Raw genomic sequence first — 27,672 nt, forward strand, 5'->3', positions numbered from 1 at the left:
TTCCCTTAACAAACCCATGCTGTGTCTGAATTATTGCTGCAGTCTTGTCTAGATGATCCTGCAATGCATCTTTAACCAGTGACTCAATTATTTTACCCGGAACAGAAGTTAAACTAACTGGTCTGTAATTACTCGTGTCACCCTTCGATCCCCCTTTGTGAATTGGGGATACATTTGCACATCTCCAGTCCATGGGAACCCCCCTGGTCCAATGATGCTCTCATAATTATGGCTAAAGGTTTGCTTTGCCACCTCCTTTAATATAACTGGATAGATCCCATCCACCCCAGGTGCCTTTCGTATGTTTAACTTCAACAATTTCTCCTCCACTTTGCTCTCAGTTATTACAAAATCATTAAGTATTCTGCTACAATATGATAACCTTCTGCCATTTTCAAACCTTAATAATTCCTCATGTGTGAATGCAGATGCAATATACTCATTCAGTTTGTTTGCTCTCTGAGCAGGATCATCAACAGTCAAACCATCGATGTCAAGTGGACCAATCAGATTCATCCCCTTCCTTTTAGAGTTTATATAAGTTTTTCTGCAGCCAGATTTCTAACCCAAAAATGAACATGCGTACCTAGCCAGAAACTGGTGATGTTGTCCTCTTTCTGCATAGAAACTTATTAAAAATTTGAAAAAATGTGTAAAATTAATTGTTAAGAATATATATATTTTCATTATACTTCTGTTTACTCATTTTTTGTATATTATATAAAAATATGAAAATATTATTATTGTATATAAAAATTATACGTACAATAAAATATTAATATTATTGATGATCAATTTTTTTTCATTATTAATAATGTGTAAAAAATTTAATATAGATTTTCCTCATATGATACATTTTTTTTTTCCCTTCTTGCAGGTTGTGGGTGCAGACAATCTGGGTTGGGTTTGGGTGCAGTTACTGCATGTGCAGGATTAATACAATCTAGTTTAAAAATTTAAGCTATATTGGTACTTGTAGTGGGTTTGCCAATAAATTAGGATAAACTGAAAAATTTGTACATAAATATCCATTGACAAAAGGATGTTTTTTTTTTCTTTTTTATTAGTTTCTAAAGCTATAAGCGCTTTTCTCTTTAAGTATGAATTTAAGTTTTACTGTAAAGCTATATTTTAATATAGCATATTTCATTTTAATCATTATTTTATCATAATACATTTTTATGTATTTTTATAAAAGGTCTTGAACATAATATTGAAATTAAGTAATTAACATGCTTAAAAAGCTTAGTTTTGTATAAACAGGTAATCTGTTTATCATTTAATTAATATCGGAATTTTCTTTCAGCCTTAGAGCCAGAGATTCCTGTGTCTGTGGTTTATGTTCCAGCACATCTCTATCATATGTTGTTTGAAATATTTAAGGTATTGTACTTTTTAAAGTATTACTATATATGAAGCAGGATTAGCAATGTTAATTAACAGGGGGAACACTTGGGAGCCTTTTTTTTTTTTGGATAGGGGGGTGAAAGATCAAAGTCAGCATTTTGTCATGATATATAACATTTTGCCCTTCAGAAAAAAACCCAATTTTTATTTAATGTCTCTTTTGGGGGAGGGGGGGGAAATGAAGCCTGGTGGTTTCCTCCTCCAGGTGAGCATCTAATCAATTATTATTATTAATATTATTAGTAATGGCATATGATGCAAGAAAGCAACCTTATACAGCATCAGTAAAACAAAAAAAAAAAAAAAAAAAACCACTTCCCATTTAACCTATCCATTCACTCCAAATGTTTGTCCAGTTCTTGCTTGAATTTATTTAAGCTGTCAACTTCCACAACAGATGGAAGTTTACAGCTCCGGCATTCAACCACCAAAGGTTGGCTAAAGACAAATTTCCACACATCTATTCTGCAACTATCTTTTCTCCGTTTGCATAATCCAAGTGCATAATCTGAGCAAGAGGAAGAATCCTATCAGCATTCAGCTTGCTCAAACCATTCAAAGCCTTATACACCTTATCAGATCACCTCGCAGGTGCCTAGTCTCCAGATGCTGCAATTTGCAGAACTTAAACCTTTCTTGGTAAGAGCACCCTTACCAAGGCAATGAGATTGTTATTGCCCTCAACAATATCATTGCCCTTCTCTGTACTTGTTCCAGCATCTCTACATCCTTCCTAAAATGAGGCCTCCAGACCTGTATTCAGTGCTCATGGTGTGGCCTGGCCATTGCCTTATACAAAGGGATAATCATCTCCTTATCCCTGCTAGCAAAGTTCCTGTATATCATTGACAAGACTGCATGAGCTGCTCTGACAGCCTATCTGCACTGCTCAGAAAACTTCATATCTGAATGCAAACTATCCCCAGATCTTTTTCATTCCCCACTATCCTGAGTGTAGTACCACACAGTTGGGTACTGCTACCGATATGCAGTACTTTGCATTTGTCAATGTAATCAGCCCATCTGCCCAACTTTTCTAGATCCTGTTGCAACAGCATATTGTCATGGGAAACAGCAACCCCAGAGCAACGTATCAACTCTGTGGTACTACACTGACAGTGGTAGAGCATGAAAGGGACTTGGGGGTGGTTGTGCAGGCAGATATGAAGTTCTCTGAACAGTGCAGACGGGCTGCAAGAGTAGCTCATGGAGTATTGTCAATGATATACAGGAATTTTTCCAGCAGGGATAAGGAGGTGATTATTCCATTGTATAAGGCGATGGTCAGGCCACACCTAGAGTACTGTATACAGGTCTGGAGGCCTCATTTCAAGAAGGATGTAGAGCTGCTGGAACGAGTACAGAGAAGGGCAACAAGATTAATGAATGGAACAAAGGGATGCTCTTACGAAGAAAGGCTTAAGTTTTGCAAATTACAGTGTCTGGAGACTAGGCACCAGCGAGGTGATCTGATAGAGGTGTATAAAGCCTTGAATGGTTTAAGCATGCTCAATGCTGATGGGATTCTTCCTCTAGCTCAGAAAAATCACCTGAGAGGGCATAAATTCAAATTGAGGAAAGACAGATGTAGGATAGACATGCGGAAATTTGCCTTTAGCCAGCGGGTGGTTGGTTGGTGGAACAGACTTCCATCCCTTGTGGTGGAGGTTGATAGCCTAAATAAGTTTAAGGCTCAGCTGGACAGGTATTTTGAACGAACAGAGGGGTGAAGTGGAAGTGGGGTTTTTTTTTTTTTTTTTTTTTTTTTTGGCTGATGCTGCATAAGCTTGTTTTCTTGCATCAAATGCCTCTACTAATGCTAATGCTAAAAATGCTAAAGCTAAAAAAGTAATGACATTTAGCATTAGTAATGCTAAATACTAATGCTAAATGTCATCACTGCCATTAAAAACCCTACAAACATTTGTATCATCTGCAGACTTGGATATTAAGCCTTATATACCTTAATCAGTATCATTGATAAATATAGAAAACAATAGTGAGACTTTTTTATTTTTTTTCAACATTGACCTGTACTTGTTAAGTAAGTCTGCTGATCTCCTAGTCTTGATGTCATTAGTGCTAGCGTATACAACAATATCACATTTTGTGCCTGCCCTTCAGAAATGATATCTGCTCTACAATGTCATCAACTCCTTCCTCCTGGCAGACATACCCTGGTCCTATTTCAACTATCCTTTTTTCACAATATATATTTCCCACTTCCCTGACAATAGAGTTACCAACAACAACAACTAGCTCCTGTGGGACTAGTGCATTCTTCCTTGGGGTTTGCTGCAGTGTTTCCTGAGGATCAGGTGCAAGCTCTGGCGTTGATGTGGGCAGCTGAGAGTTTGATGGGCCCCAATTTAAATCCTTCGAGGGCATCAAACCTGTTCTTCAAGCTCTCGTAAAGGCCCATAACAATGCTGAGTTTTCCCCTAACATCCTCAAATATTTTCATTGAGCACACACAAAGACATCCCCCTTGGCAATATCATGTCCAGTTTGAATTTTTAATTAACTTTGTATTCGTTATTTGGTTAGGTTTAATATTAATTGATCTGGTATAATATTATTCAAATTTTTATCTTCATGAAGTGGAAGTGGAAGTGAAAGTAGTTGCCACTTTTATTTTTATTTAGATTCATATACATACTTAAGTAGAAAAGGTCATTCTTGTAAAATAAACTTCTGGTTTAAATTTTTAACAATTGTTAGTGGTTTTATAGAGCACCAGTACCTTAGGCTATATTGCAACACGCATTTGTGTCTATAGGGAATGTCTTCTCACAGAATGATTTGTATTTTGAGCAGGCTGAGAGGCCCAGAATGACTCACTGGAAAAAACCCTACTATTCTCTCTGCTTTGAGGTTGTCTTACTTTTCCCACAGGGCAAAAGAGTATTCATTTGAGAAAAGGCTGACTATGAGGACTACAGAACCTTAGGGGGAGAGGGATCTGATATTGAGATATTCTGATAGATGATAATAAAATGAGTGAAGGTGAAATTTTTACTATTTTAAATGCTACTAAAACTAGGGACCATAAATTCAGATTATGGGGGGAAAGGTGTACACTGGACTGTAAGAAGTTTTCTTTTAATTAGAGAGTTATTAATTGCTGGATTGTCAAGTTACCTCCATGCTTAGTTGAGGGTGACAGTGTGGGGGAATATTTAATGAGCAGCTGAATTGGAATCTATGCAAGGTTATAAAATACACAGGTAATAATTTTTTTGTCCCCTGTTTTTGACTAGTGCTGCAAAAGCTGGGGCTTTCTTGCATCTTATGGCTAATTCCAATATTGTATTTGCTTGTTTGCATCATCAGAGAAAGAGAGAATATTCCTCCATTGTTCAGTCTGTTCACCCTATTTCTTATTCCCACACATAGATATTTAGACTAGACATCTGTGTAAGTGCCAATAAACTCATTACATTTATTAGCCAATGGAAAATGCCATATGATTATATCTATTTCTTATTCTTAATTGGCCCAGTTTCTGTGCCAAGTGTTTCCATGGCCAAGTGATTCTTGTTCATTTAAAGAGTGTTTTTCTCTCCTGCAACTGAGTTTTCCTTGTTTTCTCTGTTACTTATTAAACTTTTCTGTTAAGTAGCTCTACTTTCTTAAAAGCACTAAGACAGCCCAGAAGAAGGAAAGTACCTTTTTCTTTATTTTAACTAGTCTTACTAACTGTATTAACCACTATGCTTTGCCACCAAGCGGCACTGCTCCTGCCTCCCCATGGCAGGGATGGTAACCTGGTAGTAAAGATAAACCCCCAGGGCCAAAAGGAACTATCATGGATAAAAACAATTATCCACCCTTAGAGCCTTCGAGCTCAAGAGTCCAAACGTCCACCATTAACCATGACTCTAGTCAGCCTAAAAGGCTTCGAAGAGAAGCAGAGTGTCATATTGATTTACCAAATTTTCTGGTGATACATTCTCTATCCACCCAACCTGTGGGAAAGTTATCACCATTCTTAATTCAAAAAATTTGGAATCTATTTTTTTTTTTTTTTTTTTTTTTGATTTGGTAGTTGTTGGCGCATCGGCTTCTGTGGCCATATTGCACCTCCCAAGGTTTTTTGCAGTACTTTGATCCAAGCCCAAGGCGGGAATCGAACCCGCGACCTTTGGGTTGCCGGGCAAGTACTTTACCCACTCGGCTAGCCCGGTCGGCTTGGAATCTATTACTGGATCACCAAAAATGGTGAAAAGACTACAATCCAGAGACCTCCTGATTGAAACAGCCACCTCTAAACATTCTGAGCAGCTGTTAAAGAAGACAACAACATTTGGTGGGTTGTCAGTATCAGTTACTCCCCACAAAACCTTAAATTCATCAAAAGGTGTCATCAGCGAGTGGAACCTAATTACAGTCTCTGAAGAAGAACTACTCCAGGAACTTAGCAGTCAAATAAGTAATAAATGTGAAACGAATTATGACTAAAAAAGATGGAACTCTCCCTCCAACTAGATCCATCATTTTAACATTCAGCACTCCAGACTTACTATCTTCAATTAAAGCTGGCTATTTAAACTGTTGAATTCAAATTCAATCTTACATTACGAATCCTGTTTATTTCTTTAAGTGTTAGAAATAGTCATTCCCAGCAGGCATGTCAATGTGACGCTATCTGTCCCATCTGCAGATCTAAAGTGCATACTCAAGCAGATTGCTCAGTCACATCCCTGTATGTCCAAATTGCAAAGGAATCCACCCAGCATTTTCCAAAGCTTGTGAACTATGGATAACAGGAAATAAAATTCAACAATACAAAATAGAAAATAAAGTTGTTTTTCTGAGGCACATAGGCAAGTTATGTTGAGCATGCCTAGTAGTCATTTGAGGTCACACTCGAGGCTTTGTACTGCAGCACAGATGTAGCAGTTCTGCCTAACACCTCTCTAGCAAACAGGCTTAAATCTATGCTTTCAACCTCTAAAAAAAGATAATCTTTCAAAGAAAACTAGCAAAGCTACAAATACCCCAATCAGCATCCCAGTTGACAAAGAACAATTAAAATCTGACTCAGGCTCAAAAAAACTGGACTCTCCCACCAACAGTATTGATGTAAATGTGCTTTTAGTTAATTTTAAGCCCATTTTGGAACTACATGAAAATGGCATCATGGATTCTGGATGCCCCTTTTTCCCAAAAAAAAAGATAAAATTAAACAAGACTGACAGAAATCCTCCACTTTCAAAAAACAGTCAGAGCAATATGCAACAACTAAACCTAAATGTTTAGTATCATACAGTGGAACTGCAGAGGACTAAGCAGCAATTCTAACAACTTACGATATTTGCTAATTCAGTTCAATCCAATAGGAGTATATCTTCAGGAAACTTTCTTATCATCACATGCTTCACTAAAATTTACAAATTACACAATGTATAGAAAAGACAGGATCTCCGAGTCTCCTGCACATGGAGGAGTAGCTGTGCACCGTGCAGGCGAAGTTTTTACGGCTCCACCTAATAGAGAAGGTTTTTTTTTAATTTTTGCTGTTTATTGACTTTATTTGGCATATTAATTTATTTTCTAGAAGTAGCTTTATATTCCTAGTTACGATAGGTTAATTTGAACTTAGATAGAGATTTTATAGGTTATTACTTAGTATCGGTAAGAGTATCCAATCCATGTGTTGTACATGATTTTGCAGCTCTGGCGAACGCTAAGTTTTAATTATATTTAGCCTTTTTATTGACTTAATTGTTATATTAAATTATTTTCTATAGCTTATAGACCTAGTAAAGCTCCTTGGTTTATTTGAATTTAGATAGCAAATTTGAAAGTTAATACTTAGTGTCCATAGATTTACCATTTATAACTTGCTGCCATTTGTTATACGATACAATGTATATCCTGAACTAGATAGCGTAAGGTTTAACGTAAAACTAGATAGCAAAACATGTAGTGCTGTATTAGAAATCTATTAGCTTAGTATAGTATAGTATTATCGATTATTCAGTAAAATTTATGAATCTTATTAAAATTCATTGTTAATTAAATTGTACTTTTTTAACTAAATACATATAACGACTTAGATTTTAAAAAACATAACATTATAAATTAATACATATAACTTGATAGGAGATACGAAAGTCATATAACTTAACTCGGAGATAATACGCGATACTGAAATATATATATGTATATAGTGTTATAACTGCAATGGGATATAACTTTAGGATTATATTTTTGTATTGAAATTGAATCGAAATCATGATTCAGACCAGAGCAGCAAAGCTCTGGCTAAAGATAATGGGAGTGCTGTGGCTCAGGGGAGAATTGGGGGGGGGGTGAAGTTGTCCTCTGAATCACAGCCTTTTGAAATGTTCTTACTTGATGTTTTTGGAGCAGTCAGGAACAGGACATGATATTGCCAAGGGAATGTCTTTGTATGTGCATGATGTAAGGAGTGTGAGGAAATCAAGCGCCATCTCAGCATTGTTATGGGCCTATATGAGAGCTTGAAGGACAGGGTGGATGCCCTCAAAGGATTTAAATTGAGGGCCCATCAAGCTCTCAGCTACCCACATCAATGACAGAGCTTGCACTTGATCATCACACAACACAGCAGCAACCCCAAGACAGAATGCGCTGTTCCCACAGGAACTAGTTGTCAGTAACTCTATTGTCAGGGAAACAGGAAACATTGTGCAAAAAGGATAGGTGGAACAGGACCAGGGTATGTCTGCTAGGGGCAAAGGTTGATGACATTGTAGAACAGATATCTTTTCAAAAAAGATATTGTTGTACACATTGGCACTAATGATATTAAGAGTAGGAGACCAGTGGAATTACTTGACAAGTACAGGTCAATTTTAAAAAAAAAAAGCCATGAGTTAGGGTTGAATTTGAAAGTATCTGCAATTCTGCCCGGACACTATAGGAGGGAGTATATGATGAGAGCCTTGTCGATCAATTCTGCCCTGGAGAGATTCTGAGAGGCTCAAGGGGTAGAATTTTTCTCAGCCTGGTCTGTGCTTGTTAACAGGAGAGACTGCTTGTGCAAGGATTGGATACACTTAAATAGAAAGGGTGCAAGAATATTTGCTGATGCTATCGAGGCAGTGTTAGGTGGGTCAGAAAACTACTAGCTTGGGGGGGATACACAGACTAATAGATTAACAACTGGTAGCCACTGGCAGAGGTGAAACCGATTCTTGCACTGCTTCTATTGGAATGAACAGCAGCCTGGAAAACAAGGTGCAGGGAATCTCAGAGACTGCTGGGAGTCATTGTAGAACAAGTAAATACAAGGACTGTGTTAGGGAAGCTAAGAATAGGAACAGGAGCATATATACCTGTGTGGTATACATGCACCTGTGTGGTATAAATACGTGGTATATTATGTTGTGGGCCCACTGTTGTTTGTATATTTATCAGTGACATTGACGAAGGTATATCAGGCTTAAGGTTGAAGTTTGCAGATGATACAATGGGTGGCAGGTTTGTTAATGACAGTAATGGCAGTGTGCAACAGAATCTATAAAATTTGGGCAGATCAGCTGAGAAGTGGCGCTGAAGTTTAACATTGACAAATGCAACGTTCTGCATATGGGTAGAAGTAACTCCAGAGAGACATACCAACTGTGTAGTACTACAATTAGGGTGGTAGAAAATGAAAAAGACCTTGGAGTAATTGTGCAGTCAGATATGAAGTTTTATGATCAATGCAGACAGGCTGCCAGAGGTCATGGAGTATTGTCAATGATATTCAAGAAATTTGCTACTGGGGAAAAGGAGGTGATTATCCTTTTGTATAAGGCAATGGTCCGGCCATGCCTTGTGCACTGTGTACAGGTCTAGTGGCCTCGTTTTAGGAAGGATGTAAAGTTGCTTGAACCTGTACATAGAAGGGAAACAAGATTGGTGAGGGAATGATGGAGTCCTTACCAAGAAGGCTTAAGTTCTGCAAATTACAGCATATGGACACTAGGCACCTGAGTGATCTGATTGAGGTGTGTAAGGCCTTGAATTGGTAGAGTATGCTGAATTCTGATGGGATTCTTCTGCTAGCTCAGGTTCTGAACCTGAGGAGGCATAAATTCAAATTGAGCAAAGACATTTGTAGAATAGATGTGTGGAAATTTGCATTTAGCCAGCAGGTGGTTAATTGCTGGAACAAACTTCCATCTGTTGTGAAAGTTGATAGCTTAAATAAATTCAAGGAGAAATTGGACAAACTTGTAGAGGGAATGGATGTGTGAAATTTATTTATTTTTTCTTTTGGCTGATGCTACATAAGCTCATACGCTTATTTTCTTGCATAAGATGCCTCCATACTACTACTAAATCATTTGCTAATGCACCATCATCACCAACATTATTGCAGATTCTTAGATTGATGCTACCTTCCTAAACTGCACAGGAATATATCATAAAATATAATAGCTATTTTGATTAAAGTCAGTATTTCATATTAACCATTAGAAAGACACAATGTGGCCCTCCTGTGCCTCACACAATGGATATCGGCTAGCAGAACAGAAATCTACCACCACTCACTTTTATAAGCGATGTGCTCTCCGCCCCATCCTAAACTACGGCTAAACAATAGTTCAATACTCTTAGTGAACAGCATCAGATTTCAGGGCCTGATATTAGATAGCAAGTTAAATTTACAAGCACATGTCATGGGGAGCTGATCGGTACTCCTTACGTGACCTCTACAAGTGTCTGATCTGTTCATGCTTAGATTTTGGTTTTCTGTATACGGCTCAGCTAGGAGAAGTATATTAGAATGGATAACCTTCATGTAGCACAATGCTCTGGGGACAGTCCATGGGAACTTTCGGGACTTCTCCAGTCCAAAGCCTTTACATCAAAGAATATGATCCTCCATTGCACCTATGAAGAAAATTGCCATCTCACTATGCAGCCAAGATCACATCCTTGTTTTGAGTATCTGTATAATAACTGTTGGGATTCTTTTTATGATAGTAAGCCAAATGAAAACCAACCTGCAGCACTCAGACTAAGAGAACTTCTTCAAACTTGGAATATTAATATAAGTAAAATTTCTGAGGATACAACTCTCCCTCTTCCACACTGGTTTTATGCACCCGCTTCTCATGATGACTACTTTCACCAATGGGGGAAGAATATTTTATCTTCATTTAATATCGGACAGTTGCACAAAGCTCACACTACCCTGAACTCCAATGCTTGTACAATATACACAGACTGATCAAAAACTGACAATGCTGTAGGTGCTGTGGCAGTCTTTCACAGTTACTGCTTCATTCACAGTTACTGCATTCATTACCAGCTGAATGCAGTATCTTTACTGCTGAAGTGTATGCTATAAAGGTAGCAGTTGACCAGATTGTTGAATTTTCCATTTTATGTGCTCTGTTGACACTCTCAGTGCAGTCTTTGCCATAAAGCAGAATTTCTCTTCCCCTCATCCTACACTGAAAACCGTTCACTATCAGTTACTCTCTTGCAGTGAGTAAACCAATCAATCAGTAACATTTTGTTGGATCCCAGCACATTCTGGAATTCCAGGAAATGAGAATGCTGATCTTGAGGTGTATGAGGCCTTGAATGGGTTGAGCATGCTGAATTCTGATGGGATCCTTCCACTTGTTCAGATTACGAACCTAAGGGGACATAAATTCAAATTAAGAAAGGACAGATGTAGAATAGATGTGCGGAAATTTGCCTTTAGCCAGTGGGTGGTTAATTGCTGGAACAAACTTCCATCTGTCGTTGTGGAAGTTGATAGGTTGAATAAATTTAAGGAGGAACTGGACAGGCATTTGGAGGGAATGGTGTGATTTTTTTTTTTTTGGCTGATGCTGCATAAGCTCATACACATGCTTTCTTGCATCACATGCCACTACTACTACTACTTGCCACTAAACAATCTATTCCCACACTCTTACAACAACATCAAGTTCCTTATATGGATTATGAACCTATAATTTACAAGGCATGTTCCCATAACTGGTTATAGATCTGACAAAGTAATACCACCAACAAATTTTACCATATAAAATAAGATCCAAAGTTGTGGTTCTCTAGGTTCAGATGGAACAGATGAGAAGTGGTACTGACAAGACTGAGAATTGAGCAACTCACCTTACATATCTGTTTTTATTATTGGAAGAAAAACTACCCAAGTGCACATCCTGTCACACAACTCACGGTCCATCACTTTCTGGTAGATTGTCCTCTTTACTCATCCATCTGCTCTGACATCTTCCAGTCATTTGGCAGATTGAATGAAGCTCAGATTCTATCCAATATAATAGAAATCACACAAACATAGAAGAATTCCTAATATATTTGAAGTATATTGGCCTAGAAGCATATCGGCCTATAATTAAATAGCTATAATATATTAAATATATATTATATTAAATAAACTATTACACAAGCAATTTAGTCTTAAGTAGCCTTTGTGTCATTAAACATTATATCAACAAAACCACAACATATTCTTAATAACAAATGTTCAGAACTTTTTGTAGTGTTCTGTTTTTGACTTATACTTGCTTTTGCATTAGGAAATTGTAGAAACTATTAAATGGTTACATGATGCATATTGGTGTGTCTTTCACTCCCATCTGATGTAGCAAATTAAGAATATCAAAAAAAAAAAAAAAAAAAAAAAATTAAGCAACATTTAACAATTTAAATATGGGAATGCACATATTTGTAAATACAAAGAGTATGCTTTATTTTTTTGGAAGTTTTTTATGGTATTGTAAATACCATAAAAGTATTGTTTTATGGTATTTACAATACCATAATATTTATAAGTATTGTTTTTTCTTTCTTTCTTTCTTTCTTTTTAGAATGCTATGCGTGCTGTAGTAGAGTATCATGGTACAGATGCTGATAGTTATCCCCCAGTTCGTGTTCTTATTGTGAAAGGAAAGGAAGATATAACCATCAAGTTATGTATAAAGATTTATTCTGTATTAAGCAAGATTGTTATACTATACAAAGATTGTAAGCAAGGTTATTATACTGTACAAAGCAAGATTGTTATACAGTAAAATCTCGTTAATACAAACTCAGTTTATACAAAGTACTGTTTATATGAAGCCATACCATTCCCCTGCAAAAGGTTAGGCTTTTCTATGCAAATACAGTTGGACCTCTCTCTCTTTAACAAACTTCCATATAGCAAATTTTTTTTATTTCTCCTTGGTCATTACATTGAAAATAATTTCCATGTAACAAAGAAAATTTCCGTATAACGAATTGATTTTGAGAGACCTGGATACACACATTGATCGCACTTCTGGCCTTTAGACAATAGATAGAGGTGATGCTGCAGAAAGCATGAATTAAGAGCTAAAAAGGTTAAGAATTAATCCATTTAGCCTCTTAAAAGCAAAAGGGATTAATTCTTAAGGAGATGAATTAAGAGCTAAAACATTCCACAATTTAGGGGTGCCTGTAAAACCTATACAACTGCTTCAACTGTACCAAGAAGTTGCACTGGGCCCTCGTGGGTAGCACAGTTGGTAGTATCTCCTTCTTCCCCCACATTGGTGGGGAGAAAATTTTTTTCTGGCCTTTTTTCACAATATGACTGAGGTAGTAGGTCTCAGGTGAGGGTAGCATAGTTTTTCCCCCAGAAACTCAGGTTTTTCGTCCAATAAACAGAAAATCGACCTCAGAATACACATTACATGCAGTGTACATGGAAAAATATGGCCATAGTTGCTAATGATCCTAAAACCCTACAACAACAAGTAGCTGCTACCTAAATGTTCAGAGCCATTGACAAAGATCAAGGCATATTCCAGACACTGACATTGGCTCTGGTCAACCTGTTTTCTACCATAAGCACACTATTATAGGTCACAAGAGTCATTAATAACAGAGTAGAAAGAATATTTGATGAGAATTAACCGAAAGAGCAAGCTGGCTTTAGAACAGGATTCTCAACTATGGATCACCTTCACGTAATATCAAAGCTAATGGAGAAAGCAAATGAATATAAAACACTATAATGCCTGGCATTTGTGGATTATGAAAAGGCATTTGACTCCATACAGCATAAGGCAATGTTTCGAGCACTGGAAAGACGAGGCAAAGATACCCCATATATTATGATTTTGAAGAAAATATATGAAAATGTTACCTCCTTTATTAGACTAGACAAAGACAGCAGTAAATTTAAAATTGAGAAAGGCGTTTGATAAAGAGACACAATATCCCTGAAATTGTTTACTGCTGCCCTTGACGAAGCTTTCAGAAGATTAGACTGGTCACAGAAAGGAGTCGATGTGAATGGAGAGTGCCTAAACCATTTACGATTTGCAGTGACATTGGGATCTTGGCTTATGATCTTATGCAAAGATAGTAAGGATTTTGGACTAATGATGAATATGGCTAAAACAAAAGTAATGATGAACAGGTATGCCACAGAAAGGGATGTAATCATTGAAGGAGCAGTAATCAAAATGGATCCATATACTTATCTCGGACAGGTCATTAGCTGTAATAATGATCAATGGCTGGAAGTCAAGAGAAGAATAAATTTCGGATGGATAGCATTCAGGAAATATAGTCACATACTGAGGAGCAATATCCTAATTTGTCTGAAACAATGTATACTCCCCACCATGACTTATGGAAGTGAAACTTGGGCACTCACTACAAGAATGAAAAAGAAACTGAAAACTACACAGCAAAAAGTAGAATGAATTATATTAGGAAGCAGACTATTGGATAAGAAAAGAAACACATGGATTAGGCAGCAAACACAAGTAAAGAACATTCTTATCAAAACTAAATAACTTAAATGCACTTGAGCAGGACACAGCTTGAAGACATGATGACAGATGGACTAAGAAAATAACAGAATGGTACCCAAGAGGAGCTAAAAGAAAACCTGGAAGACAACAATGGAGATGGACAGATGAAATTCACGAATTTGTAGGTAGTAATTGGATTATTAGAATGAGCAGCAACCTGGAAAGCAAGGCAATGGAGATTTGCAGGAATGTTGGGAGTCATAGTGGAACAAATAAATACATGGGCTGTGTTAGGTTAACACAGAGTAGAAACAGGTGCATATATACTTGCATGTGCGCCAATGCTAGGAGTATAGTTAATAAATTTCATGAGCTTGAAGTGCTAGTCAAGACATCAAAGGCAGATAATGTTGGGATATCAGGGATGTGGTGTCACACAGACATAAGCAGTGCAGAATTGGAATTTGGGGGAGTACAATGTGTACAGAAAGGATAGACAGGACAGGAAGGGAGGAGGAGTTATGCTGTTAGTTAAGAAACACATAAAATCTAAGGAGGTGCATCCAATCGATGTCGGTGGACAATGCAATGTTGAGTCTGTTTGGTGTGACATAAGCACTGGGAAAGGAAAAATGACAGAAGGTGTGTATGTTATAGGCCTACTGAATCTGATGAGCATAATGAGCAGTTGTGCAGAGAAATAGTGGGCCATTAAATCAGAATGTCTTAAAAAGGGGGATTTTAACTTTTCAGATATCGACTGGAAATTGTGGGTTGTCATTCGCACACTAGCAAGATTTTGTGGATTTATTGGATGACTGTTTTCTACAGCAACATGTTCGAGAGGCAACCAGAGGGAGTAATACTCTTGATCTGATTATCAGCAGTGATTATTCATGCATTAAGAATTTTCAGATAAAAGAACCACTGGATGACAGTAATCACAATGTATTGATGTGGGAACTACTTAAAGATGCAACTACCATCAAGGCTAAAGGGAAGGGGTACTACTTTCGTAAAGTTGACTACAGGGGTCTCAGGCAGTTTTTAAATTCTGTACAGTGAGATCAACTGATGATGTTACCAACATTGAATTCTAAATGGGAAGCCTTCGGGACTTAATTTTGGAGGCTACTAGGCTTTTCATTCCAGCTAAGAAATACAGTTCAAGGTTTATGTCTAAATGGATGTCAGATTAGCATTAGCATTAGTAGAGGCATATGATGCAAGAAAGCAAGCTTATTCAGCATTAGCCAAAAAAAAAAAAAAAAACACACACACCACTCCCATTTCACCCCTCCGTTCATTCGAAATACCTGTCCAGTTGAGCTTTAAATTTGTTTAGGCTATCAACTTCAACAACAAGTGATGGAAATCGGTTCCACCAACCAACCACCCGCTGGCCAAAGGCAAATTTCCGCACATCTATCCGACATCCGTCCTTCCTCAATTTGAATTTATGCCCTCTGAGGTGATTATTCTGAGCAAGATGAAGAATCCCACTGGCATTGAGCATGCTCAAACCATTCAAAGCCTTATACACCTCTATCAGATCACCTCGCCGGTGCCTAGTCTCCAGACTCTGTAATTTGCAAAACTTAAGCCTTTCTTCGTAAGAGCAACCCTTCTTTCCGTTCACTAACCTTGTTGCCCTTCTCTGTACACGTTCCAGCAGCTCTACATCCTTCTTGAAATGAGGCCTCCAGACCTGTATACAGTACTCAAGGTGTGGCCTAACCATTGCCTTATACAAGGGAATAATCACCTCCTTATCCTTTCTAGAAAAATTCCTGTATATCATTGACGAGACACCATGAGCTACTCTTGCAGCTCGTCTGCACTGCTCAGAGAACTTCATATCTGCCTGCACAATTACCCCCAGGTCCTTTTCATTCTCCACTACTGTCAGTGTAGTACCGCAGAGTTGAAACGTTGCTCTGGGGTTACTGTTTCCCATATGTAGTACTTTACATTTGTCAATGTTAAACTTCATTTGCCACCCCTCAGCCCATCTGTTCAACCTTTCCAGATCCTGTTGCAGCAGCATAGCGTCAGTAGTGTCCTTAACAACCCTGCCAACCTTTGTATCATCTGCAAACTTGGACATTAAACTTGATATCCCATCATCAATATCATTCATAAACACCGAAAACAACAACGGACCCAACACTGAACCCTGAGGGACTCCACTAATAACATTAGTCCACGTTGAGCAGTGTCCATTGATTACCACTCTCTGTCTTCTGCCACTCAACCATCCCCTTATCCATAGCAGCAATTTGCCTCCAATGCCACACTGCTCCAATTTGTGCAGCAGTCTTCCATGTGCAACAGTATCAAAAGCCTTTCTAAGATCCAAATATATAATATCAAAGTTATTCCCTGCATCCAGTTCTTTTGTGACTACATCATAGTATCCAATCAGATTGGTCAGGCAAGACCTGCCCTTAACAAAACCATGCTGCGTCTGAGCTATAACTGAATTCTTGTCTAGATGATCCTGCAGTGCTTCTTTAACCAGTGCCTCCATTAATTTACCTGGAACAGAAGTTAAACTAACAGGTCTATAATTACTTGTGTCAGCCTTTGATTCTCCTTTGTGAATTGGGGTTACATTTGCACATCTCCAGTCTATGGGTACCTCCCCTGAGTCCAAAGAAGCTCTCATAATTATGGCTAGGGGTTTGCTTACTTCCTTTGCTGCCTCCTTTAATATAACTGAATAGATCCCATCCACCCCAGGTGCCTTTTTTATGTTTATCCTCAACAATCTCTCCTCCACTTTCCTCTCAGTTATTACAAAATCGTCCAGCTCACTGCCAATGTTTACTTTACCTACATCATTCTCCTTCCCGAATAACTCCTCATGCGTGAATGTAGATGCAAAATACTCGTTTAGATTGTTAGCCACCTGAGCAGGATCCTCAACTGTTGAACCATCAATATCCAGTGGACCAATCTGATTCACCCCTTTCCTTCTTGAGTTTAAATATGTAAAGAACTCTTTTCTGTTTTTCTTTGCATCCTTTGCCAAGGATTTTTCGTAGTCTGCCTTTGCCTGCCTAATCTCTTTTGTGACTTGGTTACAGACCAACTTATATCTATCATAGGCTTCCAGGTCACCCATTAATTTGTATGTATCCCATGCATTTTTCTTCTCTGCCACATGTCTCATTAGTTCATCTGACAACCATTTAGGCCTAAACCTTGAACAATATTTCTTAGTTGGTTTGTAAAGCCTGGTAGCCTCCAAGATTAGTTCCTTGAATGCTTCCCATTTTGAGTTTGCTGTTGGTAACATCATCAGTTGATCCCACTGTATAGAATTTAAATACTGTCTCAGACCATCATAGTCGCCTTTACGAAAACAAAAATCCTTCCCTTTACCTCTGATGGTAGTTACCTCCTTGAGTAAATCCCACTTCAACACACTGTGATCACTGCCACCTAGTGGTTCATTTATCTGCAGATTCTTAATGCATGAAGAATCACTACTGATAATCAGATCAAGAGTATTGCTCCCTCTTGTTGCCTCACGAACATGCTGATGTAGAAAACAATCATCCAATAAATCCACAAATGCCTTGCTAGTGTGCGAGTGACCAACCCACAAATTCCAGTCAATATCTGGGAAATTAAAATCTCCCATTATAAGACTCTCTGATTTACTGGCCCACTCTATTTCCCTGTACAATATCTTATTATACTCATCAGAGTCATTAGGCCTATAGCACACTCCTACTCTCAATTTTGATTTCCCTATGCTTATGTCACACCAAACTGACTGGACACTGCCCTGTCCATCGATGTCGACTGGCTTCACTTCCTTGGACTTTATGTGTTTCTTAACTAATAGCATAACCCCCCCTTCCCCTCCTGTCCTGTCTATCCTTTCTATACACATTGTATTCCCCAAATTCCAGTTCCGCATTACTTATATCTGTGTGACACCACGTCTCTGATATCCCAACAATATCTGCCTTTGATGTTTTGAGCAATACCTCAAAACATCAAAGGCAGATATTGTTGGGATATCAGAGACGTGGTGTCACACAGATATAAGTAATGCGGAACTGGAATTTGGGGAATACAATGTGTTCCCCAAATTCCAGTTCCGCATTACTTATATCTGTACTAATGATGTATTAATGAGGTAGATGTACTAATGAGGCTTGCAGCACAGAAGAAAAATGTATGGGATGCATGTAAAGTATCAGGTAACACAGAAGCCTATGGCAGATATAAACTAGTCTGTCATCAAGTCACAAAGTATGTTATGCAAGCGAAGGCAGATTATGAGTAATCCTTGGCAAAGGATTACTCATAATCCTTTGCCAAGGCTTTCTTTCTAGAGTTTATTTAACTCTAGAAGGAAAGGGATGAATCAGATTGGACCACTTAACATAGATGGATTGACTATTGATGATCATGCTCAGGTAGCTGATAAACTGAATGAGTATTTTGCATCTACATTCACACATGAGGAGTTATTCAATGAGGAGAGTGCCAGAAATTTGTCAAACTCTAACAGGGAGCTAAGTGATTTTGTAATAACTGAGAGCAAAGTGGAGGAGAAATTGTTGAAGTTAAACATAAAAAAGGCATCTGAGGTTGATGGAATCTATCCAGTTATATTAAAGGAGGCAGCAAAGGAAGTAAGCAAACCACTTAAATGGAAAGGGTGCAAGAATATTTGCTGATGCTATCGAGGCAGTGTTAGGTGTGTCGGAAAACTGCTAGCTTGGGGGGTTACAAGGACTAATAGATTTACAGTAGCCACTGGCAGAGGTGAAAGTGATTCTTGCACTGCTTCTATTGGAATGAACAGGAGCCTGGAAAACAAGATGCAGGATATTTCACAGACTGCTGGGAGTCATTGCGGTATAAGTAAACACATGGGTTGTGTTAGGGTAGCTAAGAATAGGAACAGGTGAATGTATACTTGCGTGTACACCAATGCAAGCAGTTTGGTAAATAAATTTCATGAATTTGAGGTATTGCTCAAAACATCAAAGGCAGATGTGTTGGGATATCAGAGACGTGGTGTCACACAGATATAAGGAATGCAGAACTGGAATTTGGGGAGTATAATGTGTACAGAAAGGATAGACAGGATAGGAAGGGAAGAGGGGTTATGTTATTAGTTAAGAAACACATAAAATCCAAGGAAGTGAAGCCAGTCAACATCGCTGGACAGTGCACTGTCGAGTCAGTTTCGTGTGACATTGCGAGATCAAAATTGAGAGTAGGAGCGTGCTATAGGCCTAATGACTCAGATGAGTATAATAAGAAACTGTACAGGGAAATAGAGTGGGCCAGTAAATCAGAGAGTCTTATAATGGGGGATTTTAATTCCCAGATGTTGACTGGAATTTGGGGGCTGGTCACTCACACACTAGCAAGGCTTTTGTGGATTTACTGGATGATTGTTTTCTACATCAGCATGTTCGGGACGCAACTAGAGGGAGTAATACTCTTGATTTAATTATCAGTAGTGGTTCTTCATGCATTAAGAATCTGCAGATAGAGGAACCCCTAGGTGGCAGTGATCACAGTGTGCTGAAGTGGGATTTACTCAAAGAGGTAACTACCATCAGGGGTAAAGGGAAGGGTTTTTGCTTTCGTAAAGGCAACTACAATGGTCTGAGACAGTATTTAAATTCTATACAGTGGGACCAACTGATGATGTTACCAACAGCAAATTCAAAATGGGAAGCATTCAAAGAACTTATCTTGGAAGCTACTAGGCTTTACATACCTACTCAGAAATATTGTTCAAGGTTTAGGCTTAAATGGTCTTTAGGCCTAGATGTCAGATGAACTAATGAGACATATGGCAGAGAAGAAAAATTCATGGGATTCAAAATTTATACATATAAATTAATGGGTGACATGGAAGCCTATGATAGATATAAGCTGGTCTGTAACCAAGTCACAAAGGAGATTAGGCAGACAAAGGCAGATTATGAGAAATCCTTGGCAAAGGATGCAATTAAAAACAGAAAAGAGTTCTTTACTTATGTAAACTCTAGAAGGAAAGGGATGAATCAGATTGGTCCACTGGATATTGATTTTTTTCAACGGTTGAGGATCTTGCTCAGGTGGCTAACAAACTAAACGAGTATTTTGCATCTACATTCACACATGAGGATTTTTCAGGTAGGGGAATACCAGAGGCGATATAAACTCTGGCAATGAGCTAGATAATTTTGTAATAACTGAGAGGAAATTGGAGGAGAAATTGTTGAGGATAAACATAATAAAGGCACCTGGGGTGGATGGGATCTATCCAGTTATATTAAAGGAGGCAGCAAAGGAAGTAAGCAAACCCTATCCATAATTATGACAGCTTCTTTGGACTCAGGGTAGGTACCCATAAATTGGAGATGTGCAAATGTGACCCCGATTCACAAAGTTGGCTGACACAAGTAATTATAGATCTGTGAGTTTAACTTCTGTTACAGGAAAATTAATGGAGGCACTGGTTAAAGAAGCACTGCAGGATCATCTAGACAAGGCTTCAGTTATAGCTCAGACACAGCATGGTTTTGTTATGGGAAAGCCTTGCCTGACCAATTTGATTGGATACTATGATGCAGTCACAAAAGAACTGGATGCAGGGAATAACTTTGATATTATATATTTGGATCTTAGAAAGGTTTTTGATACTGTTGCACATGGAAGACTGCTGCATGGATAAAGGGATGGTTGAGGGGGAGAAGACAGAGAGTGGTATTCAATGGACACTGCTCATCGTGGACTAATGTTATTAGTGGAGTCCCTCAGGGTTCAGTGTTGGGTCCATTATTGTTTTCTGTGTTTATAAATGTTATTGATGATGGTATATCAAGCTTAATGTCCAGGTTTACAGATGATACAAAGGTTGGCAGGGTTATCAAGGACACTACTGACGCTATGCTGCTGCAACAGGAGCTGGAAAGGTTGAGCAGATGGGCTGAGAGGTGGCAAATGAAGTTTAACATTGACAAATGTAAAGTACTACATATGGGAAACAGCAACCCCACAGTAACATATCAACTCTGTGATACTACACTGACAGTGGTAGAGAATGAAAAGGACCTGGGGGTAACTGTGCAGGCCGATATGAAGTTCTCTGAGCAGTGCAGATGGGCTGCAAGAGTAGCTCATGGTGTCTTCTAAATTATATACAAGAATTTTTCTTTCAGGGATAAGGAGGTGATTATTCCCTTGTATAAGGCAATGGTCAGGCCACACCTTGAGTACTGTATACAGGTCTGGAGGCCTCATTTCAAGAAGGATGTAGAGCTGCTAGAAAAAGTACAGAGCAGGGAAACAAGATTAGTGAATGGAACAAAGGGTTGCTCTTATGAAGAGAGACTAAAGTTATGCAAATTACAGTGTCTGGAGACTAGGCACCGGCAAGGTGATCTGATAGAGATGTATAAAGCCTTATAGTTTTAGCATGCCCAATGCCGATGGGATTCTTCCACTTGCTTAGAATAATCATATGAGAGGGCATATTTTCAGATTGAGGAAAGACAGATGTAGGATAGATGTGCCAAAATTTGCCTTTAGCCAGCGTGTAGTTGGTTGGTGGAACAGACTTCAATCCCTTGTTGTGGAAGTTGATAGCCTAAACAAATTTAGGCTATTTTCGAATGAATGGAGGGGTGAAATGGAAGTGGTTTTTTTTTTTTCTTCTTTTTTTTTTTGGCTGATGCTGCATAAACTTGCTTTCTTGTATCATATGCCTCTACTAATGGTAATGCTAATGCTTTAGCCATAATTATGAGAGCTTCCTTGTACTCAGGGGAGGTCCCCATGGACTGGAGGTGTGCAAATGTATCACTAATTCACAAAGGAGGTTCAAAAGGCAACACAAGTAACTATAGACCTTTAGTTTAAGACTGTTAGTTTAACTTGTGTTCAAGGGAAAATAATGGAATCACTGGTTAAAGAAGTATTGCGGGATCATCTAGACTAGACTGCAGTAATAGTTAAGACACAGAAGGGGTTTCTTAAAGGGAGGTCTTGTTTGACCAGTTTGATTGGGTACTATGATGTGGTTACAAAGGAACTGAATGCCAAAAATAATTTTGATATCAAATACTTGGATTTCAGGAAAGCTTTTGATACTGTTGCACATGGAAGACTGCTGTACCAATTGGGGAGGTATGGCATTAAGGCGAAGTTGCTACAATGGATAAAGGGATGGTTGAGTGTGAGATGGTAAAGAGTGGTAATCAATGGACACTGCTCTTCGTGGACAAATGTTATTAGTGGAGTTTCCTGGTTCGGTGTTGGGCCATTGTTGTTTTGTATATTTATCAATGATATTGATGAAGGTATATCAAGTTTTGTGTCCAAGTTTGCAGATGATGCAAAGGTTGGCAGGGTAGTTAACGACAGTTAAGACAGTATACTACTCCAACTGGATCTAGTTAAGTTGGGCAAATGGGCTGAGAAGTGGCAACTGAAGTTTAACATTGATAAATGCAAAGTACTGCATATGGGTAGCAATAACTGAAGAGAGATACCTACCAACTGTGTGGTAAAAAAAAGTAAAGTGCAGCCATTATCAACCCACTGCAGGATGGAAGCCTCCTCAACAATTCATGCTGAGGGAAATGGACCATAATCTGCCACGCTGGATCAGTGCGGGTTGGCAGATCGACCGTATTCAGCAGTCAGGGGCTTGAACCCCGGTCTACTCAAAGAGCGTGTGCTACTGCACTCCCGCTTCTGCCCACTCGGCTACGGAGGCCGTATCTGTGTGGTACTACAAGTGTGGTACTACAAGTGAAAAAGATTTGGGGGTAATTGTGCAGTCAAATATGAAGTTTGCTAAGCAGTGCAGACGGTCTGCCAGGGCAGGTCATGGGGTCTTGTCAATGATATATAGGAATTTTGCTAGCATTGACAGGGAGGGGATTATCCCTTTATACAAGGCAATGGTCAGGCCACACCTAGAGTACTGTGTACAGGTCTGGATTCCTTATTTTAGGAAGGATGTAGAGTTGCTAGAACGAGTACAAATAAGGGCAACGAGATTGATCAGGGGAACAAAGGGTTGCTCTTATGAAGAAAGGCTTAAATTCTGGAAATTACAGTGCCTGGAGAGTAGGCACCTGCGAGGTGATCTGATTGAGGTGTATAAGGCCTTGAATGGGTTGAACAAACTGAATACCGATGGGGTTTCTTGCTCAGATTAATAACCTGAGGGGCACAGATTCAAATTGAGGAAAGACAATTGTAGAATAGATGTGCGAAAATTTGCATTTAGCCAGCAGATAGTTGATTGGTGGAACAGACTTCCATCTTTTGTTGTGGAAATTGATTGCCTAGATAAATTTATCGCTGAGCTGGACAGGCATTTGGAACAAATGAAGTGGTGAAATGGGAGGGTTTTTTTTTTTTGACTTAAATGGATAAGCTTGCTTTCTTGCATCGTATGCCTCTACTAATGCTAATACCAGAATCCACCATGATCATAAATTACTGAGAATGTAAAGCACAAATTTATTTAAGACATGCCACATTCCCATATCATATTTTTTGTTAAAATTGATTGACATGTTCCATAACAAATACTGTTTTCTCCAGCAACTTTGCAGATAGTAAAATATCAGTCATTCCTGATCAGTCCATGAACGTGAGTGACTGAATCTTTGGTTTTTGAAGTTGAAGAGTGGCCAGGGCAAAAATTATCTTTAGATTAACTTTACAAACCACAAATGTTTTCAAATGACGTGTAGCATCTTCTCCAAAAGCTGGTTTTAACATTTTGCACTTTTCCCTAATTTAAAACAAATTTTGAGTCAAATTTTATCTGGATAAGCCACCAAACACACTGCAACTAGTTGCAATTTGCTGATGTCACAATTTTAAAATACGTGGTCAGTTCCCAAACTTTTTGATATCAATTTGTAATTAAATATTTTTTATCTTGCTCCATCTCCTATCCATGCACTGAATATGTTAATCATAGATTATATTTTTTAATAATTTTATTTTTTAATAATAATCTAAAGAAATTTTAATGCAGATTTCAGACAGAGGCGGAGGAATATCGCATTCGCATATAGATCAACTTTTTCAGTATGTATATTCTACTGCTCCTCGACCTTGTATTCCAGAATCTAATTCTGGACCATTGGTAAGTAAATATGATTTTTTTTCCCCTTTTCATTTTTAGTTTGGAATGTTCAAATAATTTTCAATAATAACCGTAACCAGTGATTATGGTTAAGTCCTCATTACATTTTCAGTCCTGTAGATTTGGTTTTTCATAATTTTATATGTATATTCCCATAACTGTGTTCATTGAAACATTAATATGCTCATAATAATAAAATTCATAAAATTGTGCAAGCATATGATTCCCATTACAGGCATCCAGAGGAATCTAAGAATCTAATTAGGGATGTTATATTTTCTTACATAAAAAACTGCTAAAACATAGAAAATGGTGTAGAATATATAGACCATCCATAGAATCCATATAACAGCAAAACATCACTTTCTCTGACATAAAGTTAACGTAAACAGGTTAGAGTTATAGATAATTACATTTGAACTGTTTCTTCTGAGATACTGATGATAGGCTGTACCATAGAGTAGATCTAGCTGTAACCTGATAGAACAGATTGTGACAGTCTAGACAGCTTTCACTTGGAGTCAGTATTAGTTCTAATGACATTTGCAGGAATGCCAATGACACATGAATATGGATTTTCTCTTTTTTACTCTGTAGGCCAAATCACTGGACCACAGATCAAAATCAATCTCAATGGAGCTCAGTGTGCCGATGATGCTATTGGGAAAGTGCCGCTTGAAGGTCGAGAACTTCTGCAGGTTTGAGCAGAGTATTGGAGGGTTTCTGAGCACTCTACCAGGGATTTTCCAGCCCACAACTTCCCAGATGCTAATGAAGTTGTGAACAGTGGAGCACAGATTGAGTGCCATTGTGAGCGTCCGTGCATATGACAAGTGATGGGCTGGGGTAGCTTAGATTTTTACAGAGCTGTGATTTTGATGTTGTATAGGGAAGGTGAGCCCAATTGTTGGCCCACTTCAAGAGCCAGAATTCTAGACCCCAAAGCATCTTCAGGCTGGACAAAGGAGCTGCAGACCAGAATTCAATACCATAACCCAGTGGTGTCCAACTTTTTCCCGTACAGGGACCATATTCAAAGTTAGATTTGTTTCACGGGCCACATTGAGTGATTTGAGAAAAATTAGCACGTTACATTTTCCATATCTTGTTACATGTAAAAGGAAGTTTCTGTTTTCGTGCTGTTTTTTATTTTCAGGCTAGATATAAAAAATGCAAATTCCCAACACTTGATACAAAGTGATGACATAGATTTGTTGCACATAATTTTTGTTTTTATGTGCAACAAATCTATGTCAATGATTTATTTTTAAGATTTTATTAAAATTAAAAAAAATTACTTACTTTTGTTTTTTAAAAAAATATCTTATGTTTCTATCTATAGGATCAATCTTTTCTATTTTTTAGAAAAAATATTTTTATATCTATGGGATTAATCTTACAAAATGACGGATCAACTCAAGCAGAGATCAATAAGAGAATTACAGATGGCAGAATGGCTATCAGACTGTTAAATTCCGTTCTTAGAGCAGAAATATTCTAAATAAAACAAAGAAACTTGTGTTTAAAACAATAGAACAAAGTCTTTTATTACATGGATCTGAGAACTGTTAAATGGAGAACTGTTAAACTTTGAACAAGCAAGGGAAACAGAAATGAATTTCTGTGGAATTCATTTCCACAGAAATGAATTTTTGGAGATGCTCAGGAAGAACTTCTAGGAGAGATAAAAATAGGAATGAAAACGAGAGAGAGAGAATGGAAGAAAAAGGATAAAATTGTTACTATCGAAGAGAAGCATTAAAATGGTATGAACATGTAAAACAGATGCAAGAAACCAGATATCGAAAGGCAATCCTGGAATGGGTATCACCAGGCAGAAGGAGAAGATGAAGACCTAGGAAGACATGAATAGATGGAGTACAGGAGTGTATTACAGCTTGAGGTCTAACTGACCAAGACATCTCAAACCGTACTTTCTGGCTGGTAAAAATTACCACCAAAAATAACTTGTAGGCTGAGGAAACACATTGCAATTGGAAATACTCCTCTATTAAAAAAACCCTTACTTTTGCTTTTAAATGCTCATTTTAGACAATTTACAACCTGAAAAGAATCACTGCTTTTCAATATTAAGGTGAATAAATAAATATAATGATACGCCTAAAATTGAAAATATTCGAAAATTTTATTAAGTACAATACACAATTGTATTTACTGAACAAAACATTTAATGAGATTTTTTTTTTTTGATAATTAACAAAATTTAAAATGCTGTTTTAGTTCACTTTTTTGCGTGGGCCATATAAAAATAATTTGTGGGCCGTATCTGGCCCGCGGGCCATAGGTTGGACACCACTGCCAAAATTGATGATTGAGCTAAAGTAGTAGAGGAGAAATTTCCTGTTTCTTTATTATGTGGTCGGCGCCTCCGTAGCCAGGTGGGCAGGAGCAGCAGTGCATAGCACATGCTTCTTGATTAGACCGGGGTTCGAGCCTGTGACCACCAAATACGGAGGATGTGGAAAGGTCAGGGAATGACCACCACATATTCCTGGAGAGCAATATGGCCTTAGTTGCTAATGCTCCTAAAAACCAAATAACTAACAATCTTTATTATGCAATCTACAGAGGTAGAGTTTCGTGCACTAGAAGCCTGTAACGCTTTTGAGCATAGTTGCTGGATGTGTTCCGTATAAGTCAGATCTTCATCCATTATCATCCCTAAGAATTTAACTGAATGAGCGGTGACAAGAAGATGCCCCGCAATTGAGGATTCCAGAGAGGCTGTTGGATTGAGATGTGCTTTTGGTAAGAAGGTAGTATACTTTGATTTTCCTGGGTTTAGTTTTAGCCCAAAAAAGGTGGGTATTCACAGGACTGATATTTGTTGAGGGTGATTAGGTATATGAAGGAAAGTGCTCAATAGCGATTTTTGCCGACTTTGGATTTTTTACAGCATTTCATATAGTTGTTTGGATTATGAAGACACTTGCAGATGAAGAAAAGTGAATTAAGGTAAATGCATTTATTTTAATTAGTTTAGTTGTTTTTTTTTTTCAATTTCCCAGTGTTTTTCGGGCCAATACGGTCGATACGACAATTGTTAGATAAAAAGATTCAACATAAAGAAAGCAAACTGGAACATCTTCACTGAAGTCACAGCAACACAGCTGCAGAAACAGGAAACTGAGCAGTCTAGATCAAAACAACTGTTATAGCCCAGACAACCATGCAATGACGATGACAGAAATGATCATCAAAACATCAAACCTGTCAATCCCATGGAAAAAACCCAGGAAGAAGGTAGTGTTTCCTGGGAAAAAACCCTGGTGGTGCCCTGAACTGACTATACTCAGAAGGGTACACAAGGCAGGGAGACATTTCTAGAAAGTCAGAACATCTTGGCCCCAAAATGAGGTGGAA

The 27,672-nt window shown here is 38.1% G+C and overlaps 1 protein-coding gene across 1 annotated transcript in view; it reads left to right on the forward strand.

Annotated features, from left to right (window-relative positions):
- Positions 1–27,672, forward strand: part of Pdk (pyruvate dehydrogenase kinase) — a 218,202-nt gene that overhangs the window by 131,459 nt on the left and 59,071 nt on the right. Inside the window, exons 7-9 of the mRNA XM_090381828.1 lie at positions 1,307–1,383; positions 12,234–12,333; positions 24,176–24,288. Coding sequence (XP_090237954.1) covers positions 1,307–1,383; positions 12,234–12,333; positions 24,176–24,288 — 290 coding nt within the window. The remainder of the gene's footprint in view (positions 1–1,306; positions 1,384–12,233; positions 12,334–24,175; positions 24,289–27,672) is intronic.

Source organism: Mastigoproctus giganteus, chromosome 9 (assembly GCF_048544385.1).
Source record: "Mastigoproctus giganteus isolate SK-2022 chromosome 9, ASM4854438v1, whole genome shotgun sequence".
NCBI lineage: Eukaryota > Metazoa > Arthropoda > Arachnida > Uropygi > Thelyphonidae > Mastigoproctus > Mastigoproctus giganteus.